This window comes from Zea mays, chromosome 3 (assembly GCF_902167145.1).
Source record: "Zea mays cultivar B73 chromosome 3, Zm-B73-REFERENCE-NAM-5.0, whole genome shotgun sequence".
In the NCBI taxonomy this organism is placed as follows: Eukaryota; Viridiplantae; Streptophyta; class Magnoliopsida; order Poales; family Poaceae; genus Zea; species Zea mays.
In genome coordinates, this window is record NC_050098.1 from 89480716 (window position 1) to 89500527 (window position 19812).

General features: G+C 43.2%; 1 protein-coding gene and 1 long non-coding RNA gene across 2 annotated transcripts; both read left to right on the top strand.

Annotated features, from left to right (window-relative positions):
* The first annotated feature begins 308 nt into the window (after positions 1-308).
* LOC109945246 (uncharacterized) lies at positions 309-736 on the top strand. Its single transcript, XR_002268375.2, has 2 exons — positions 309-431; positions 601-736. It is a non-coding gene; the product is annotated as an uncharacterized lncRNA (long non-coding RNA).
* A 2763-nt stretch (positions 737-3499) lies between these two features.
* Positions 3500-3990, top strand: LOC100277161 (uncharacterized). Its single transcript, NM_001364036.1, has one exon. It carries the CDS (start codon positions 3582-3584, stop codon positions 3702-3704), a length of 123 nt encoding a protein of 40 aa, NP_001350965.1. The 5' UTR covers positions 3500-3581; the 3' UTR covers positions 3705-3990.
* Positions 3991-19812: the final 15822 nt, after the last annotated feature.

Genomic DNA, 19812 nt, shown 5'->3' on the forward strand with positions numbered 1-19812 from the left:
CGCCAATGGCAGGCACCGCCGCTGGCACCGGGGTCACCATCGATGACAACAGCGGTGTAAGGACCACGATGATGTTTTGGATGGTCGAGAAAATCCCCCCCGAGGATCGAGCCACCTGTCCTTCCACTGCCACCCCAACTATGGTGAGTTCGACACTTCAACGTCGGTCTAATTCGATTCATCGCCTTGGTTTGGACGGAGCACGGTTCTTTGAAACCTATCCATCGATCCCGTTCTTGCCCATGTCTGCACTAACTGTTGTTCGTTCTTGGCACATTTCGTCACCTTTTTATTGCCACACAATTCACTTTCAGGAATCCAAGTTGAAGGCTTCAAGGATGCACATTTATGTCCGCCGAGGTGGTCCAAATTACCAATCTGGACTGGCTAAAATGCGTAAGCTTGGTGCAGAACTCGGCGTTCCAATTGAGGTACTGATCTAGTTGCCTCTAAGCATTTTTTTGGGGTGATGGAAACCCTTTAGCTCAGAAAATAGATGTGAAAAATAGCATTGAACCGTCTGTTGTTGGCAGTCGCAAATCATTGCCACCAGTTCACATATAGATGAGCTAATTGTGTTTTGAAAAAAATCCACTGCAGGTGTATGGGCCAGAAGCGACTATGACTGGAATATGCAAATAAGCAATTGAATGCATCATGGCTGCAGCGTAATCAGAGCGTAGCTCTGGGTAGTTTGGGATCTGCAAACACGCAATTCAATGTGTCATGGACTCAGCATAAATGAGAGATGGATAGTAGTTGCATTATAGTTCACACATGGTGTTTCTGTTTTTGTTTCAGATATGTTGTAGCGTGTTGTTTGAACAAAACCTTCGCAGATCATTACTGCAAAGAAATTACTGTGTGTTAAAATAAATTCAAAGTCTAGTTTTATGCCTTTTGGAATGCATATTGAACTGCAAAGTGACTCTAGTAGATCATTGCTTACATTGGCAGGTCTGTGTACTTGCTCCTGTGCAGGCTGGCGTACCAGCTAGGCGAAACCATCTCCGTCGGCGGCGAACGGGACGTCATAGGCATCGCGCTGTGCGTGTAGGCCGGCAACTACGCTCGGCTGACTCATCTGGCTACCGACCTGCCTTGGTGCGACGACCCCATAAACATCGTTGTCCTTGCCATCGATTCCTATGGTGAGAGCTGCTTCTCAGTTGCCAGTTGATTCAGTGCGTCTGTTCTGAATTTCTGATAAATGACGTTGAGGCGATCATGGCTATCCTGATGGGATTGGAAATGTCAAGTATTCTCATAACAGCCCTGTAGGTTTTAGTTTTTTGTGAGTCGCTAAGTCATACTGATGACAATAGACACTGAATCCTGCATTCTGACTAAGGGGGTGTTTGGTTTCTAGGGACTAATTTTTAGTCCTTACATTTTATTCCATTTTAGTTCCAAAATTGTCAAATATAGAAACTAAAACTTTATTTTAATTTCTATATTTAGCAATTTATAGACTAAAATGGAATAAAATGAAGGGACTAAACATTAGTCCCTAGAAACCAAACACCCCCTAAAACAACTCATATGTTCAGTTCAAACTACCTCTATAGTTTTGAAGTTGATGTTCTAAGAGATGTGTAAAATAGTTGCTGCATGCATGTACAATCCACTTCTTTTGCCAATGAGTGGACTAAGTAGTTGAGACTATAGAGGTTGAGAAGATTGAATTTGTTTCACTTGTCAGAAAAAAATACAGTTGACACTGCTACTGATTTCTCATATCTATTTTTCATTTTTGGTTGTCATAGTATTAACAAAAATTTGTTAGATCATGTAACTGCTGCAAATAGTTGCATCACCCATATCATGCCTCTTAACCCACTCGTGTTTTTCACTTGCACCTTTGTGAATTCAGTTGCGGCTCAACTGCGGCACCCTAATGTTCACGAACCCTAGAGGTGTACCAGAGCTTGACGAAGTGACAACAGTTTCGCGACTGATCTCTTCAAAAACCAAAACGCTGCTTCGGATTCGGATTCAACGGTTTTAGAAGTAGATTTTCCCGTTCGTGTAGTTTCAGAAACCTCAGACATTCTCCTGCTTTCTGGTAGTTTAGTTGGAGGCGTTCTTCAGAAGGGAAGCAGTATGGCTTGACATCAGTTTCAGACTACTCACTATGGATGAGACTTTTGTGATGTAATTGATGAGACTATGGATTTAAATATTGTTATGTGATTGTATGTGAGATGTTTTATGTGAAAATATGTTGTGCTATATAGCTGTTGATATATTTGTTATGTTGTGGAATGTAGTGTAAAATAAAAATAAATAACATTTATAATGCTGGTCAAATTAACTTCCTAGAGGCCAATTGGGCCGTAGGAAGTTAGCCAATTAACTTCCTAGGGACTACAGTCAGCCGTAGCAAGTTAGTCAGTTAACTTCCTAGGGGCTACAGTCAGCCGTAGAAAGTTAGTCGTAGGAAGGTAGTCAGCTGACGGCGCTGACGGCGTGAAGCTACTAACTTCCGAGAACCTACTAACTTCCGAGAGGCTTTTTTGGCTGTAGAAAGTTAGCTAACTTTCTAGAGGGCTCTATGAAGTTAAGCTAACTTCCGACAAAAAAATTTCGAGAGCTAAACTTTCAACGGAATGGCTTTACTTCCGAGAGTTTAGCTAACTTACTAGAGTTTAGGGCTAACTTCCTATGGTTTAGGCTCTAGAAAGTTTACTATTTTGGTGTAGTGTCAGAGACATGTATAACGAAAACCAAACGAAACAGAGAAGAAAAAGAGTAACGAAACCATGATTCTCCATGCAGGTAGTACTTAGGAATCTCTCACGTGCGCGGTCCCATGGGGTTTGACGGAATCGATGGGCGCGCTAGAACACCAAGTGAAACAACCAATCGATATAATTGTAATCAGAGCTAGCCAATCAGGCAATCAGCCTCCGCCATCATGGATCATGACATCTGCGCCCAGGCCCGACAAGCGCACATGCACTCCGGCTAAATCGAGAGAGAGAGAGAGAGAGTCGTCAATCGTTACCAAGGTGTGGCATCCTTGGGTTATCTGTCCGTATGGGTCGTCGAACGGCGAAAGAAAAGGACTTTTACAGTCATGACTCAGCAACCAGCATTCAAAGCTGAACTCATGATCAGAAGAATCAATCGGGCGGCGCGCGCGCACGCATGCACGGGACGGGACTGACTACGGGAGGGCGTTGGGTGGCAGCGACGCCGCACCCGCACCGCACGAGCGGCACGTGAGGCCCCCGCCTGCCCTGGACCCCGACACATTTTCCGTAGGCAAACAGTGGTGCACGACGGCCGAACTACCCGGCGTGCGCTTCCCGGGCAGGAGGGCGACAAGAGGAATCTCGCCCCGCTGGCCATCGCCAACCCCGCCTGCACGCCCCGTGTGGGCCCCCGCTCGCCTTTCTCCTCCTCCGCTATCTACACTACAGTACTACACTACCTTCTCAACAGCTGCTGAGGTCCCGGCTCTGCTATATATACGGAGTGCTGCTTTAAGTTCTACACCTGCTACTTGAGCAAACAACGGCATAGCTCGTCCTCGCCGTTGCCAACTTGGGAGAATCCTGATCGTGACTGACTGCAAGATGAAGCTGCTCGTCGGAGGCCAGAGGAGGCAGAGGGGATTCGGCAAGGCCCTCAAGGAGCAGAGGGCCAGGCTCTACATCATCCAGCGCTGCGTCGTCATGCTCCTGCGATGGCACGACTGATCCAATCCACATACTGCCATGGGGGAGCTTCGTCCGAGATACAAACCAGTGGATTCACAGGGCGAGCTCCATCGTCCTTGCCTGGTGCTTGCTTCATCGGGCGCCGGAGTTTTGAGAGGTGTCGCGCTGCTGCCACAATGGTTGCCGCTTGCCGGCTGCTGTACATAGAGATAGAGGGCCATGGCCAATATAGTGTAGTACAAATAGAGGTAGGTGTTCGTCAGTGTCTACTGTGTCATTGTGTATGGAATGCCAAATCAGTGAACAAGACAGTTGTTGGGGTCTTTCTCTTTCGAATGTCCTCAAAAATACGGCTAACCATTTGCTTTCAGCATATTACTAAATATTACAGGAGCTTCGTCACTAAAAAAGCTTTAACATAACTCAAGAGAAATACGACGATACAAGCTTCATCACGGTTAAGCAGAAAGACGACATAGTGAGAAGGTGTTGTTCAAGTTATTAAATACAAATGACGATAATGTCCTTGTGACATTTATAAACTCTGTATATAATTGTTGAGGACATGAATGTAATAACGTACGAAGCTGTACGATTGCCTATAAATAGATGAACAGTACCCACGCTGGATTATAATTGCCCTCGCGTCATTACCTTCAAACAAGCCGAAGGTATCAATGCAATACAAACTTTGATAGTGTTTGTATATTTATTATGAAATAAATATGTGGCGTGACATCACATCTCGTAAGTACATCTTCATATTTACGAATGATGAAGACTCATTATTCATGACCTTCGTCTAAGATTCATTAAATCCGAAAGGAAATAATGCTTCGAAAGACGAAGGTCTTTAACATATAACAAATGTTGTTGCCTTGCTTTTGATTCATAGCAATTAAGAACAATTGACCAACGTTGATGCCCACCTATGGTGAACTCAAACGACCACCTTCGACAACAAGAGCTCGAACAACTACTTTCGTCGAGCCGCCGAAGAAGGCGGTAGCGCCAGGGGCTTCCCTTGCGCCGCTGGACACCAATCAAGAGGGGCTCCTTCTGAGGGAGACCCGAAGCCAGAAAAGGAAGGCCATTAGCCTAACACCACAGGAAGAAGAGTTGGATCAAGAAATCAGAGATCTAGAGGCTATCCATCAACAAGTGGAAAGAAGAAGAGAGAAAATGCTTCGGCTGACTGAACTCTAGAAGAAGATTGCTGAAGCAGTCGAAGAGATGTGTCACATCACACAAGACAACGAGCAAGGGCGTAGGCCACAACAGAGAGAGCTTCGTTAGGAAAGCCCTAGCTATGATGACGTATGGTATGACGATTTTCATCATGATAACATTGCTTTTGATGATGCTTCCCCCCTAGCTACAGAATTGTAGGCTACCCCATGGTCACCTTCGTACAAATCACCACAACTTCCCATGTATGACGGGCATTCGGACCCGAATCAGTTCCTCATGAGTTACGAAGCAACCATATCATCATATGGTGGCAACACTACTGTCATGGCCAAATCCTTCGCCATGGCAGTCAGGAGTTTTGTTCAAACATGGTATTATTCTCTTCGGTCGGGAACAATCACATCGTGGCAGAAGCTGAAGGATACGCTAGTCACCCACTTTTTGAGCTTTCAGACGAAGCCAGTGACTGCTCAAGCTCTATTCCAGTGCACACAGGACCACGCGGAGTATTTGCAGGCATATGTCCAAAGGTTTCTATGTCTCAGAGCTCAAGCGCCAACGGTGCAAAATGAAATTGTTATCGAAGCCATGATCAAGGGACTTCGTCCATGACCAACAGTGCAATATTTTGCCAGGAAGCCCCCACAAACCTTGGAGAAACTTCTACAAAAGATGGATGAGTACATTAGAGCCGACAATGATTTCTGGCAAAGATGGGAAGAAGCTTACAGATATTCTGATAAACCCAGGGGCTTCGGAGGAAGGCTCCAACCAAGGCATGTCAAAACGATACACAATCCAGCCAAAGTGAAGACAGAGGCAATCACAACCAAGGATATCAACACAGTTCCCAGTCATCTGGGACACAACAAAGCTCCTTCAGACCACCAGCCCCAAGAGATAGAGGGGGACAAAGCTTTGGAGGAAGATTCAGTTCACAACCGAGAAGGTTGTTCTGCCTGTTCTGTGGAGAAGATAAGGGGCACACAACTAGGACATGCCAAGTTACAATACAGAAACAAAAGGAGATAGCTGAGGTTGAAGCACGGCAAAATCAGCCGAAGCAAGTCCTACATACTGCTTCGTGCTATTCCCCGTACATTCTTGAGTATGTGGGCAATCAACAGCCATTTTCACAACCCACAATGTCAGCAACTTCGGCGAGCCACTCCCCAGCTCCATGGGCATTGCCACCACCACCGGTCATGGCTCCAACTTCGTCCCACACCAATAGCCTGAGGGGCATCGCCAAATTTAGCAACAACGCGATGCAAGGGAAGAGTATGAAGCCCAGACAGTTAATAGCACTGTACCAGAATCAAGGCACATCTACTGAAGCAATAAAGGGGCTGGATCAAAAAACATTCATACACACCTAATGTAATTTTCATTTATCTCGATTTCCTGTTTTTGCCTCAAAGATAATTTGAGAAGGTACAACCGTCAACCTGTTGTAAAAAATATGGAGTTACACTATCGAGTGTAATAGAAACAGTGAAAAAGCTCTGAAGTCGTTCCTATGGGGATGCAGAGCTAAAATACCACCTAAGTAAAAGGTGAAGAAGCTCCAAAGTCATTCCTAAGGCGATGCAAAGCTTAGCTCTAAAGTCGTTACCAAGGGGATGCAAAGCTTAGATCCAAAGTCGTTCCTACGGGGATGAAGAGCTAAAATACCACCTAAGTAAAAGGTGAAGAAGATCCAAAGTCGTTCCTACGGAGATGCAGAGCTTAAATGCCACCTAAGTAAAAGGTGAAGAGACTCCAAAGTCATCCCTAAGGGGATGCAGAGTCTTACTATTACAAAATGTTTGTCCATTAACATTTGTTGCGTCATAAAATCACATCATGCTGCATAACATCGCATCATTCATCATCTTGCATCATCCAAAACAGTGGAAAAGAAGGGAAATTACTCCTTCGACCATAATGGCTAACCCATAAGGTTAAGCGTATCTGGGACAAAGAATTATGAAAGGATGCTGCAATTTTACCCATTCCTATTAAACGGTAAAGAATTCCTCAGGCAAGATCTACGGCAAGACCTTTGGACTAATTTTGTTACTTCGGCAACGATATTCCTTATGCAAGATCTACGACAAGACCTTCGAGTTTGATAATACTGCTACGGTGAAAAAGGGATTTTCTTTATGAAGCGTGAAAAGAAGGGAAGGTATTTTTTCGCCTTTGGCTCAAAACGGTACGTATGACAATTTCACGCTACGCAAAGAAATATATTACGCCATGAGACACAAAGCCTGCAATTGTTTGTTACATAAAAAACACCACACAAAAATTTGCAAAATGTTTTTATACATAGTCTAATCATCCTTCTTCAGGACTCTCTCAGCATCTTCGTTTAGAAGTCTATTTACAGCTTCATCAATTGCTTCATTTGCTATTCTGATTACATCGAGAGTACCCTTCAGGGCTGGATCGGCCTCAAGGTTGTATGGCTTTGGAGGAGGAGATAGTTCAGCTACATCAAAATATAAGCTTTTGTCAAGCACAAAGTTAACATACTTACGAAGCTAAAATATGACAAACATACCTATATGTCTTTCACGTTCAGCGGCCTCTTCATCTTTTCTTGATTCTTATAAGGCAAGATGAGCCTCTTCTTCATTTCGCCTAATGGCTTCGCCTGCTACCTCTCGAACGCCATTCATCCATACTTCAAAATAGAATTTCCCACTAAGGGCAGTAGTTTCGGCTGATGGCTCCTTGATGTCAGTCGCTGAAACTGGGAAGTCTGGCTGAATTACAGCCTTCGCATGGTCACAGCCAGCTTTTTTAAGTAAAGATACAGCTCCCCGAGTGTAGGATCTAGGACAACGGCTAGAGGGGGGTGAATAGACGATTTTGACTAAATTCAAAAACACTAGATAAATTTAATCAATATGACAAGAGGTATAAATTCTCTAGTGACAACAAGTAAACAATCTATGAGAAACAACTATGGTGATTGTATACTCGAAGAACAATATGCAAAATACTAATCACTTGCACGACAATAAGTAATGCAAGAAAAGAAAGACACCGGATTTTATCCTGTGGTATCGGTGATTTGCCGATCACCCCTAATCCACGTTGAGGTGGACTTCAAGATCTCACTTGCTCCTCTATCAAGACACGACTTGATCTTTGAGCCAACTGGACAAGAAATCACTCAATACCTCGTTTCCACTAATGTCATCTTTGCCGCTCCGACGAGGTAGGCGCGAACCTCTCACAATCGACATCGCGGCTCCTCCACAATCTTCTTGGAGAGCTCGACAGAGACAACACTCGAGCCGTCTAGGAGGCGGCAACCTCCAAGAGTAACAAGCCGATGACGCTTGCTTGGTGTACCACCTAGTGCCTCAAGGATCACCAATGGATGCAAATGCACTAGGAACTCTCAATCTCTCACTAGAATGCAATCTCAAGCAAGAAGTGTGAGAGAATGAGTGGGAGGATCACAAATGAGCTCAATGTGTGCAAGGAATGGCCAAGGGAGCCCTCACACATGAGCTCCCCTTCTATTTATAACCCACCTCACAAATCGAACCGTTATGTGCAAACAACACACATTCTGCGCACACGCGGACGGTCCGCGCCCTGAGGCCGGACGGTCCGTTGTACATATAACAGCTAGTTTTCCCGTTTAAAATCTGTCAGAGCTGTCAGAAAAGCGAGGTCCGGACAGTCCGCCAACCTTGGCCGGACCGTCCGAGACCTGGCAACTTGGAGCACCAGTGCTCTAACCAAGAGGAGTTAACACATGCGGACTGTCCGCCCTACAAGGCCGGACGGTCCGCAACCTGGGAGACAGTACTGTCCAGGCTTAGACCCCGGACAGTCTGTAGTACAAATGCCCAAAAACACACAGTCCCTGCCCAAACCAATTTGGCACCTGCGGACAGTCCGCCCTACAAGGCCAGATGGTCCGCACAATAATACAGGGACTGTGCCGAGAGCAACCTTCTCTAGTCAGGACTGCGGACGGTCCGGCCCAAGGCCCGGACGGTCCGCAGTACAAATGACAGGAACAACGATGTTAACATACTTTGGACCACCACTGGATGGATCGCGGACGGTCCGCCAACCCCATAACTTAACAACTTTTCAAACACGCTTTTGAAAAGATTTTTAACTCTTGAAATTGGAAGCGATGTTAGTCCTCATGCAAATGCAACCACTAGATGCTCTATGAGGCACTAAGTTTGACACAGACAAACGTCATTGACCCCTCTTAATAGTACGACCATCTAGCCTACTAATCCAATCAAATATCTTCTCTAAACTCCTGGAGACCGACAAAAACAAAACCTATGTTATACCTTTGCCTTCACTTGATCCACAACCAATGCTTATAAATCTCCATGATTTTTTGTTCTATGTGGTCCAACCCTGCATTCTAATTTCTCCAAGAACCATTAGTCCACAACCAGTTGTCATTAATTACCAAAACATCACTAAGGGCCTAGATGATTCACAATCTCCCCCTTTTTGGTAATTGATGACAACACCACACATTATATCCAAGAGAAGTTTTGTTTTTCAAACCTCCCTCATACCTTAGGTATAAGAAGGATTTTAGAGGTGAGTTTTATAAGACTTATCTTGATTTGAAGTTCCGTCCGAGAGATAGATAAATCTCAATAAAACTCAGAGTGTAGGAATATCTCCCCCTATGTGTGTGCATGATATTTCTAGTTGAAGATACAACACACATAATCGATCGGAGTTTTAATGGAGATCTTCCTACAGTCATGGTTATCGAGGCATACAAGAAGTAATATGTAAAATAAGCGCAACAAATTTAATCACTCCTCGATCAACCATTCACACACATAGTTCAACCCACAGAATATTACAAATATTTGTCCACAAACATAGTAAACATGCACATGCACATGCAAAGTCTCAATGTTCATATGAGCGAGCTCCCCCTAAATATGACATTCCCAACTTCTCTTCTCTTCTCTCCCCCTTTGGCATCAATTGCCACAAAGGAGGGGCTTCACTGACCACCAGGTGGAGGATACATGCTGTAATAATGGGTGCTGAAGGTGTCAAAGAGAGAGGAGAACTGCCCAAAGTCTTGCTGGAGCTGCTGCTACCTCTGACTTATGTTTTGAATGCTGTCATTTGTAGACAGATTGTCAAACTGACTAGACAAAGCCCCCATATAATCCTGAAAACTCTGCTGCATGTTGTTCAGTCTGGTCATAATTGGATCAGTAATAGTGTCTTGGATGTGACTGCGAATCTTAGAAAGCTCAAAATTTATCGCATCCAAGTTATCATCAAAGCGAGCCTGCATCCTATCCATGCGCTGGTCCATATGAGTCATCATGCCCTGGAAGCGGCCATTCATATGGGTCTGGAGCCCTTGCTGCATGTTCTGAAAGTAAGGATCAAAATAGCCTGGACCAGGCTACCAGAACTGCTGAGGCTGAGGAGGAGGTGGAGGAGGAGGCATCTGCTCTGCATCAGCTTCAGGAGCTTCTCCTGCATCATCACCAGCTTCTTCCTCATCATCTGGGAAAGGAGTAAGAGGCCTGGTGATGAATCCAATCTCATTCTTGAAGGGCCTAAAAGGAGTGTGAACTATCTCACAGTGCCCCTCAAATCTAGTCTTAGCTTTGATGAGAGCCATAATGTATGGAGCATAGGCTAAGTTATAGTTCTTGTCCATTTGAGGTCCTGTAATTGTCTCATCATAAATAGCACAACATTCATTACCTCACCATTCATGACATGGTGGATAATGTTCCAGAACTTGTCTCTGATTTTGCTCTTATCTCCACTCTTGGGAAGAAATGTTACTCTCACAATTTTGTTAATCACAGCAGGATGATGCCTCAGTCCTGCTGTCTCACCAAACCTCGGAATTCCCAGCCTTGCTGGCTCATAGAATTGCACAAATTCTTCAAAGTTATCCTCAGTATACAAATCAATCCCAGCTGAAATTGTATCATAATCCAAACTGTTTGCAGTAGCAAATTCAGCAAACGTTGCAGAATACCTCTTGAAGCCAGTAATCCAGGTGATTGATTGTTCATCAATGTCAATCTCAGCAGTGGCCAGGAACTGTTTCACAGCCATTTCACTGAAGTCGGTCCTCTGGCCCATAAAGTGATAAAGACCACATGCATAGAATTTGGGAACCTTGAATGATTGACCCAGCATAAAAGTCCAATCTATAAATTGATGCTTGTGAAAGTTTGTATCCATCAGTGTGCCCCAGAAGACATCAAATTGAAGCTGAGTGTGAAAGAACTGAATATTGGTGTATGAGGGCAGATCATACTGATTGACTGTCTTCCTAGAGTAATATTCTGCCATAGAGAATCTCCTCTTTGGATAAGTCCATCCTGTGATGTCAATTGGATAGTCAGGATGAGCGTGTGGAACATCTTCTGTGTCCATAGAAACACTACCCCCAGTTGAAGATTGGGCCTCTAAGTCTATGGTTGGATTATAGTCTGCATCATCTGCACGAGGGCGCTTTGATTTGAAACAACCGTCAAGCTTCTTCTGAAGACCACCCAGACCACTGCAATATATGTGAGAAATAACCACAGGTGAATTGTTGATAACGCCACAACATAGAGAAAGAAAGTGTAACTTTCTGTCAGGGGCCGGACTGTCCGCGCTAGGGGGCCAGACTGCTGCGCCAGAGGTCCGGACTGTCCGCGCTAACCTGGCGGACGGTCCGCGACCGTCCAGGGGCGATTTTTCTAGAACCCTAGTCGTCCCATCCATTCAATCAACGATTCGACAGAGAAATAACCATCCAAACTTGTTCAAATTTTTGCACAACATTCACAATGAGTAACACTAGCAATTCCACCAATCATATTTGTGAATCCACTACTCAATTCTAGATCAGAGAGAAAATCCGAAGAATCCCCAAATTTGAAGAAATCAGATAAAGTCCATGAGATTTTGAAATACCTGGACGAAGACATGATTGTTGAACTTCCAACAAGCTTCCGGACAGTCCGTGCGCAAGTTCACTTCATCGTCCGCTCACAATCAACAAGAGTCACCTTTAGGCGTGTGGAGAGTGTGAGAGGAGAAGGCAACTGATGAAAGTGACAATCTGACTGCCTCTGCCCGACTTAACTGCCTGTCGTGGACGGTCCGCGCAGGGACGGCAGACGGTCCGCGCCCTGTTAATTCAGACTGTCTGCTCTGCTGACTCGGACTGTCCAGATCCTGATACAGCGGACGGTCCGTGGTCCTTATCTAGATGGTCCGCGGCATGATACTCAAATCTCCAAACTTTGTCCACTTTCTGATTTTGAATTTCAAATCTGATTTGAAGCTCATATATGGACATTTCGACCAATTCAAGGGTTAGTATGCATGCATATACACATTATGTATTTGAGGAATACACATTTTCATATAAAACTACTTAGATCAAACGAGAATGAAAAATTCATCAAAAATACCCAATAAATAGCCTAGAGAGCATATTTAGAAGCGAAATGCAATACTACACATGTGTATACAACCTCAAGCCACGTTTGAGAGATCTATCACATTCATTTCACTTCTTAGTGAGCAAAACCTTGTTTCATCTAGTGGCTTTGTGAATATATCGGCCAATTGATCATCCGTGCCAATCTAATATATAGGGATATCTCCCTTTCCAACATGATCTCTTAAGAAGTGATGTCGTATATGAATATGCTTCGTTCTTGAGTGTTGGACAGGATGTAGCCAATTTTACCGCACTCTCATTATCACACATGAGAGGCACATTCTTAATAATGATCCCATAATCCAATAGAGTTTGTTTCATTCATAATAATTGAGCACAACAATTACTGGCCGATATATATTCCGCCTCGCCGGTAGAAAGGGCAACGGAATTTTGCTTTTTATAAGACCATGAAACAAGAGATCTTCCAAGAAATTGACAACAACCGGAGGTGCTCTTTCTATCAACTTTGGAACCCGCATAATCCGAATCTGAATATCCAATTAATTCAAATTGAGCACCTTTGGGATACCATAGACCAATATTGGGGGTATACTTCAAATATCTTAGAATTCTTTTTGCGGCCTTCAAGTGAATCTCTCTAGGTGAAGCTTGAAATCGAGCACACATGCAAACACTAAACATAACATCGGGCCTAGATGCGGTAATGTAAAGCAAACTACCAATTATTGAACAAAAAAGTTTTTGATCAACCATAGTACCTCCCTCATCTAAGTCTAGATGACCATTTGTTGCCATAGGAGCCTTGATAGGCTTTGCATTCTCTAAGACAAACTTCTTGAGCATATCCTTCAAATATTTTGATTGACTTATAAAGACTCTATCTTTCAATTGTTTGATTTGAAGACCGAGAAAGAAGCTCAATTCTCCTATCATAGACATTTCAAATTCCTTTGACATCATTTTTCTAAATTCTTCACAAAACAATTCATTAGTAGATCCAAAAATAATATCATCAAAATAAATTTGACAAACAAACAAATCTTTGCCAATTCTTTTAGTGAATAGGGTAGTGTCAACCTTCCTAATTTTAAAGTCTTTAGAAAGTAAGAAATCCCTAAGCCTTTCATACCAAGCGTGTGGGGCTTGCTTAAGCCCATATAGAGCTTTAGAAAGCTTGTACACGTGGTTAGGTCTTTTGGAGTCCTCAAAACCGGGAGGTTGTTCAACATACACTAGTTCCATAATCTTACCATTTAGAAAGGCACTCTTTACATCCATTTGGTAGAGCTTGATATTATGAGCACAAGCATAAGCAAGAAGGATCTGGATTGCTTCCAATCTTGCCACGGGAGCAAATGTCTCACCAAAATCCAATCCCTCTATTTGAGTATATCCTTGAGCAACTAATCTTGCCTTATTTCTTATTACTAATCCATCTTCATTGTGCTTGTTGCGAAACACCCATTTGGTACCAATAACATTGTTGTTCTTTGGTCTCTCAACAAGCTCCCAAACTTCATTTCGAGTGAAGTTATTTAATTCTTCATGCATTGCATTCACCCAATCAACATCAAGTAGAGCTTCATCTACACGGTTAGGTTCCATACAAGATACAAAGGAGAAATGTTCATAAAATGAAGCTATATGAGAGCGAGTTTGAACACCCTTACTAATATCACCCACAATTTGATCAAATGGGTGATCCTTCACAATAGAATGATGAATTCTTGATACCATTTGAGAATTTCTAGTTGAAGCATGAGGAGGAACTGAATGACTTGAAGTATCTTGATCATGAGTATCCATAATTTCATCATTTTGTTGACTTTGGTGATTTTCTTCATTTAGGGTTGAAGAGGATGGAATGACAACCACACTATTTTCATCATCATCTTCCTTCGGCTTTATTTCACCAATAGCCATTGTTTTCATAGCATTTCTCAATTGAGTTCCACCAACGTCATCAAGATTATCGCTTTCATCTTGGGACCCATTAGTTTCATCAAACTCAACATCGTATGCTTCTTCAATAATACCATGAGTCTTGTTGAAGACTCTATAAGCCTTACTATTTGATGAATATCCAAGTAGAAAATCCTCATCACATTTCTTCTCAAATTTAGAGAACCGGCTTCCCTTTCTCAAAATATAACATTTGCAACCGAATACTCTAAAATATGAGATATTTGGCTTTCTACCAATGAGCAATTCATAGGGAGTTTTCTTCAAGAGCTTGTGACAATATAGCCTATTTGATGAATGACATGCAGTGTTTATTGCTTCGGCCCAATAAGAATCCGACACATTATATTCCGCTAACATAGACTTAGCCATATCAATGAGAGTCCTATTCTTTCTTTCAACAATACCATTTTGTTCTGGAGTATACTTGGAAGAAAATTCATGTTTAATAACCTTGTCATCACAATATTTATCAATTCTAGCATTTTTGAATTCCGACCCATTATCACTTCTAACTTTCTTGATGTCAAAATCAAATTGATTTTGAGCCAATATAGCAAATGACTTGAATGTTTCAAACACATTATATTTATCCCGAAGAAAGTAAACCCAAGTGAATCTAGAATAATCATCCACAATCACAAGGCAATAGGAATTACCGTCGATACTCACAAACGATGTTGGCCCAAATAAATCCATGTGAAGTAATTCCAAAGGCCGATGAGTAGACATTTGATTTTTATTTGGATGAGTATTTGCCACTTGCTTCCCGGCTTGACATGAGCTACACAATTTGTTCTTCTCAAATTTCACATCTTTCAAGCCTCGGACTAAATCATGTTTGGTTAAACGATTGAGTTGCTTCATTCCAACATGACCAAGTCTTCTATGCCATAACCAACCTAGTGAAGCCTTTGAGAATAAGCAAGTTGTGAGCTTTGCCTCACTAGATGAGAAATCAACAAGATAAAGATTTTCATATCTAAAGCCTTTAAACTTAAGATTGCTACCATCAACACTAGAGATAATAACATCCTCAACGGTGAAATTGCAACTAATTCCTAAATCACATAATTGAGCTACGGATAGTTAATTAAAGTTCAAAGACTCAACCAAAAGCACATTTGATATGGAATGATCATTCGAAATAGCAATTTTACCCAAGCCTTTAACCTTTCCTTTGTGATTATATCCAAATGTGATACTATCATAATTTGAGCAATCTTCCTGACTCATTTGGGTGAACATTTTCATATCTCCGGTCATGTGTTGAGTGCATCCACTATCCAACACCCAATGATTCCTTCCCGCCTTGTAGTTCACCTACAAAAGGAAATCAATCTCTTTTAGGTACCCAAACTTGCTTGGGTCCTTGGATGTTAGTGACCAAGGTCTTTGGCACCCAAATAGCTTTTTTCTTGTTGCCAACAATTGAAGTACCAACAAATTTAGCATGAACACCTTTTGCATTATGAGAAAGAACATAACAATGCTCAAAACAAGTGGAGGATACATTCTTGAGCTTAGGACAATTCTTTTTGATATGTCCCTTCTTGTGACATTTGTGACACACTTTGTCACATTCTTTCACAAACAATGTCTTTTGCTTTACAAAAGCATTCTTTCCTTTCTTGGGAACATATCCAAGACCCTCATGATTAAGTGAGCACCGTTGACTTCCCAATATGAAATCCAATTTAGCCTTTCCACCATATGCCTTCTCAAGATCATGGGTTAGAGGATTCACTCTATCTACTATTACTTCATTTTCAACAATGATTTGTGATTCATCAAGAGCAATATTTTCATTCATAAGAGAAATTTTGCATTTATCACAAATAGAGTTAGTAGGTTGTGGTTCACTTGTACGACTATCAAGTAAGTCACAAGTGACTCCAACATCCTTGGTGACCACCACAACTTCATCCATAATAGATGAGTTTTGAGCTTCCGCAAGCTTCTCACAATTCTCTTTTAAATCGTTGTGAGAGGTCTTGAGCTCCTCAAAAGACACTTGGAGGTTCTTATACAACTCCTTCAAGGTCTTAAACTTTTCTTTTTCTTTGTGCATGTAGTCATCGGCCTCACCTAACATTCTAACAAGATCATCATATAAATAGCCATCATCATCAACATCATCATCATCATTTATATCATTTAAATCAGTGATGATTTTTACCTTAGCATCTACTTGATGGGAACCCACTACAACATCTATACAGATCACAAGAGCCTTAAGTCCATCTTTACTCAGGCTGATCTCAACATGAGATAGAGAAGATGGCTGGAATTGATCAAGGACTACGACTTGGAAGTACACTACCACCCGGGCAAAGCCAATGTGGTAGCTGATGTCTTGAGTCGGAAGTCACAATGCAACTGTGTGATGATGGATTCTCGCATCAATACCCTATGTGATGAGTTGAGCAAGATGAAGATCGAAGTAATTCCTTCTGGTACGTTGTCCCACATCTCCATGGAGCCAACCTTGCAAGACCAGATAATTATGGTGCAGCTCAGTGACAAGGGAATGCAAATCATCAAGGAGAATCTTCATCAGAAGGTGGAAAAGTATAAGTGTTTTCGCCAAGACAGCAAGGGGATATTGTGATTTGAAGACAGATCGGTGGTTCCTAAGAATAAAGACCTCAAGAAGAAAATCTTGGATGAGGCTCATCTCTCCAAATTCTCCATGCATCCGTGAAGCACCAAGATGTACCATGATCTAAAGCCCTTGTATTGGTGGACCAGAATGAAGAGGGAAATAGCTCATTATGTATCGGAATGTGACACATGTCAGAGTATAAAGGCAAGCTACTTAAAATCAGCCGGTGCCTTGCAACCCCTATCGATACCTTCATGGAAATGAGATGATATGAGCATGGATTTCATTGTGGGTCTGCCCAACACCTCTCGGCATCATGATTCAATTTGGGTCATTATGGACCGATTGACGAAAGTGGCACATTTCCTTCCAGTGCACACCACCGATAAGGCTCAGAAGTATGCAGAATTGTATATTGACCGAATCGTGTGTTTGCACAGGTTACCTCGGACCATTGTCTCTGACCGAGGAGCCCAATTCGTTGCCAGATTTTAAGAGCAATTGCAAGAGTCTTTGGGAACCAAGCTAATAAGGAGTTTAGCTTACCACCCCTAGACTGATAGTCAGACCAAAAGGGTAAATCAAATTCTTAAAGATATGCTAAGGGCTTGTGCGATCGATTGCGGCAAGAACTGGGATAAGTACCTCTCTTTGGCAGAGTTTGCTTATAACAAAAGTTATCAATCCAGCCTAAAGATGGCACCCTTCGAAGCCCTATATGGAAGAAGGTGTCGAACACCCCTCAACTGGTCTCAGCCTAGAGAAAGAGAAATCTTTGGACCCGACCTAGTGACTGAAGCTGAAAGGAAAGTCAAACTGATCAGGAAGAATCTAGAAGCTGCTTAGGCCAGGCAGAAGAGTTACCATGACAAGAGAAGAAAACCCCTCCAGTTTGAAGTGGGAGATTTTGTATATCTGAAAGTATCACCCACCAAAGGAGTGCAGAGGTTTGAGATCAAAGGCAAATTAGCCCCTCGCTACATTAGACCTTATGAGATCGTGGAAGCATGTGGACCTGTGGCATACAAATTGAAGCTACCTCCGAAAATGTCTGCCATCCACAATGTGTTCCATGTATCCCAATTGAAGAAATGTGTTCCTTTGCCAACCGAGGTTATAGCAGAACCAGAAGTGGAGATATAGCCAGATCAACCCCTCCAAGGTTTTGGATTGCAAAGAAAGATCAACTCGTGTGAAGTCGATCAAAATGTATAAGATCCAATGGAGCAATCACTCAGAGGAAGAAGCTACTTGGGAGACTGAGGATTTTCTACATTCGAACTACCTCGATTGTCTAAGGGAATCAGTACATAACCATGCCCCTCCCCCTGCCCTTTGAATCTAAATATAAGAAGGATGGTCTTAACATAAACTGAGTAAGCTATAGAACCAACTCATGAAGGACTTCCTTCTGAAGTTGCAAAGAGGATGACATTCGAAGAGCAGTTACTAGAGAACCTTAATAAACAAACCCATAATATACAAGCAAGCCAAACCCATCTATTCATCCCGGAGGACTCTGACCCGAATCTCGGGACGAGATTCCTTAAGGGAGGAAGGCTGTAACACCCCAGTGTTACTAAGGGTTTCTCCCAGTACCCCAACTTGTGACCATTATCACATGTGGCTCTAATGATGCAAGAAACACCAAACTTAAAGGATTAAAAGCCTAAGCAAAGTCTTTTTCAGCTCAAGAATCATACACTAAGCACATCATGCTCCTTAAGTGAGAAAAACATACAAAACCCTAACACCATTCAAATTGGCCATTTGAGCACAAATGGGAAATTGAGAAAAGGCTTGGGAAAAAATACAAAATCTTGATATGGACCAATTAACAATGTTTTAGTGCATTAAATAAACTACAAAAATGTAGTAAGGAATATTGGTCATTTGAATTTTCCAAAATCCCCAAAACAGCCCATGGAGTAAAGCCTCTAGGAAAAATTCAGAAATTCAGAAAACTGAATTTTAAACCCTTCCCAAGGTTCAGATGTGTTCCCTGTTTTCCAAAACTCGAATCCATAAAGTCCAAATATCAATATGGCACCAAAATACCCTAGGAACACTCTCGTGAAGTTTGAAATCAAACCAAAATTGTTTGACACGATTTGACATGGGTTTTGTCTTGGTTTGAATAGTGCTGACAAAGCTATCTTCACGCCACAATATCTTCTCACCCAGGCCATATCTTCAATCGGGACTCACACATGACAGAAAGCCCTTGGCACGGTGAAGAGACACTACACAGGATCCTTGGCAAGATATGCACGTTTAGGTCGGCCAACATGCGTTTGAACTCGGGCAGAATCACACTTCCACGTGTTCGATCGCGTGCTCAAGCGCTCGGTCGCGCACTGGCTGCCCTATACGCGCGCGCCGCGCACGGTCTGCGCCTGTCCCCCGCGCCTGCGCCCAGCCATGCCCGAGGGTGCCTATAAGTACCTCTGGTGCACAACAGTCCGCACTTCACTACGCCTCATGCCCCGAGCAAAAACTCCAACTCCGGCGAGCTCTCCACCGCCTGCCATCCCTGCTCGAGCACGACCACCGTGGTCAGCCCTTCTTGACAACCCCCACCCTCGCCCTAGCCCCTGGATGGCTTCCCCGAGAGGCGATGAAGCTTTCCGGAGCGTGAGCCGCGGCATTGCCTCACCGGAGAAGCGAGCGCGACCTGAGTAGAATTCGGCCGACCGCCACCGCGTGTAGACTGGGTCACACGGTGAGCCACTCTCCAATTCCTTGCACCCACATCATTGCTGACCTCCCTTGAAGCTCCCCGAGCACTTTAATTTGACTCTACCGCCGTGAGCAGGCCGGAGCACGCACCGCCGGCGAACCCGACCGCCTGCGCACGCGGCCAGCCCATCTCCGACCACCACTGCTGATGATCCGCACCTCGACGTGATCGCCAGAGACCCACGGACCTCACCCGACCCTTCGCCGGA

Excerpts from the sequence above, each read along its gene's own strand:
- LOC100277161 (NM_001364036.1), top strand. The coding sequence starts at position 3,582 with ATGAAGCTGCTCGTCGGAGGCCAGAGGAGGCAGAGGGGATTCGGCAAG.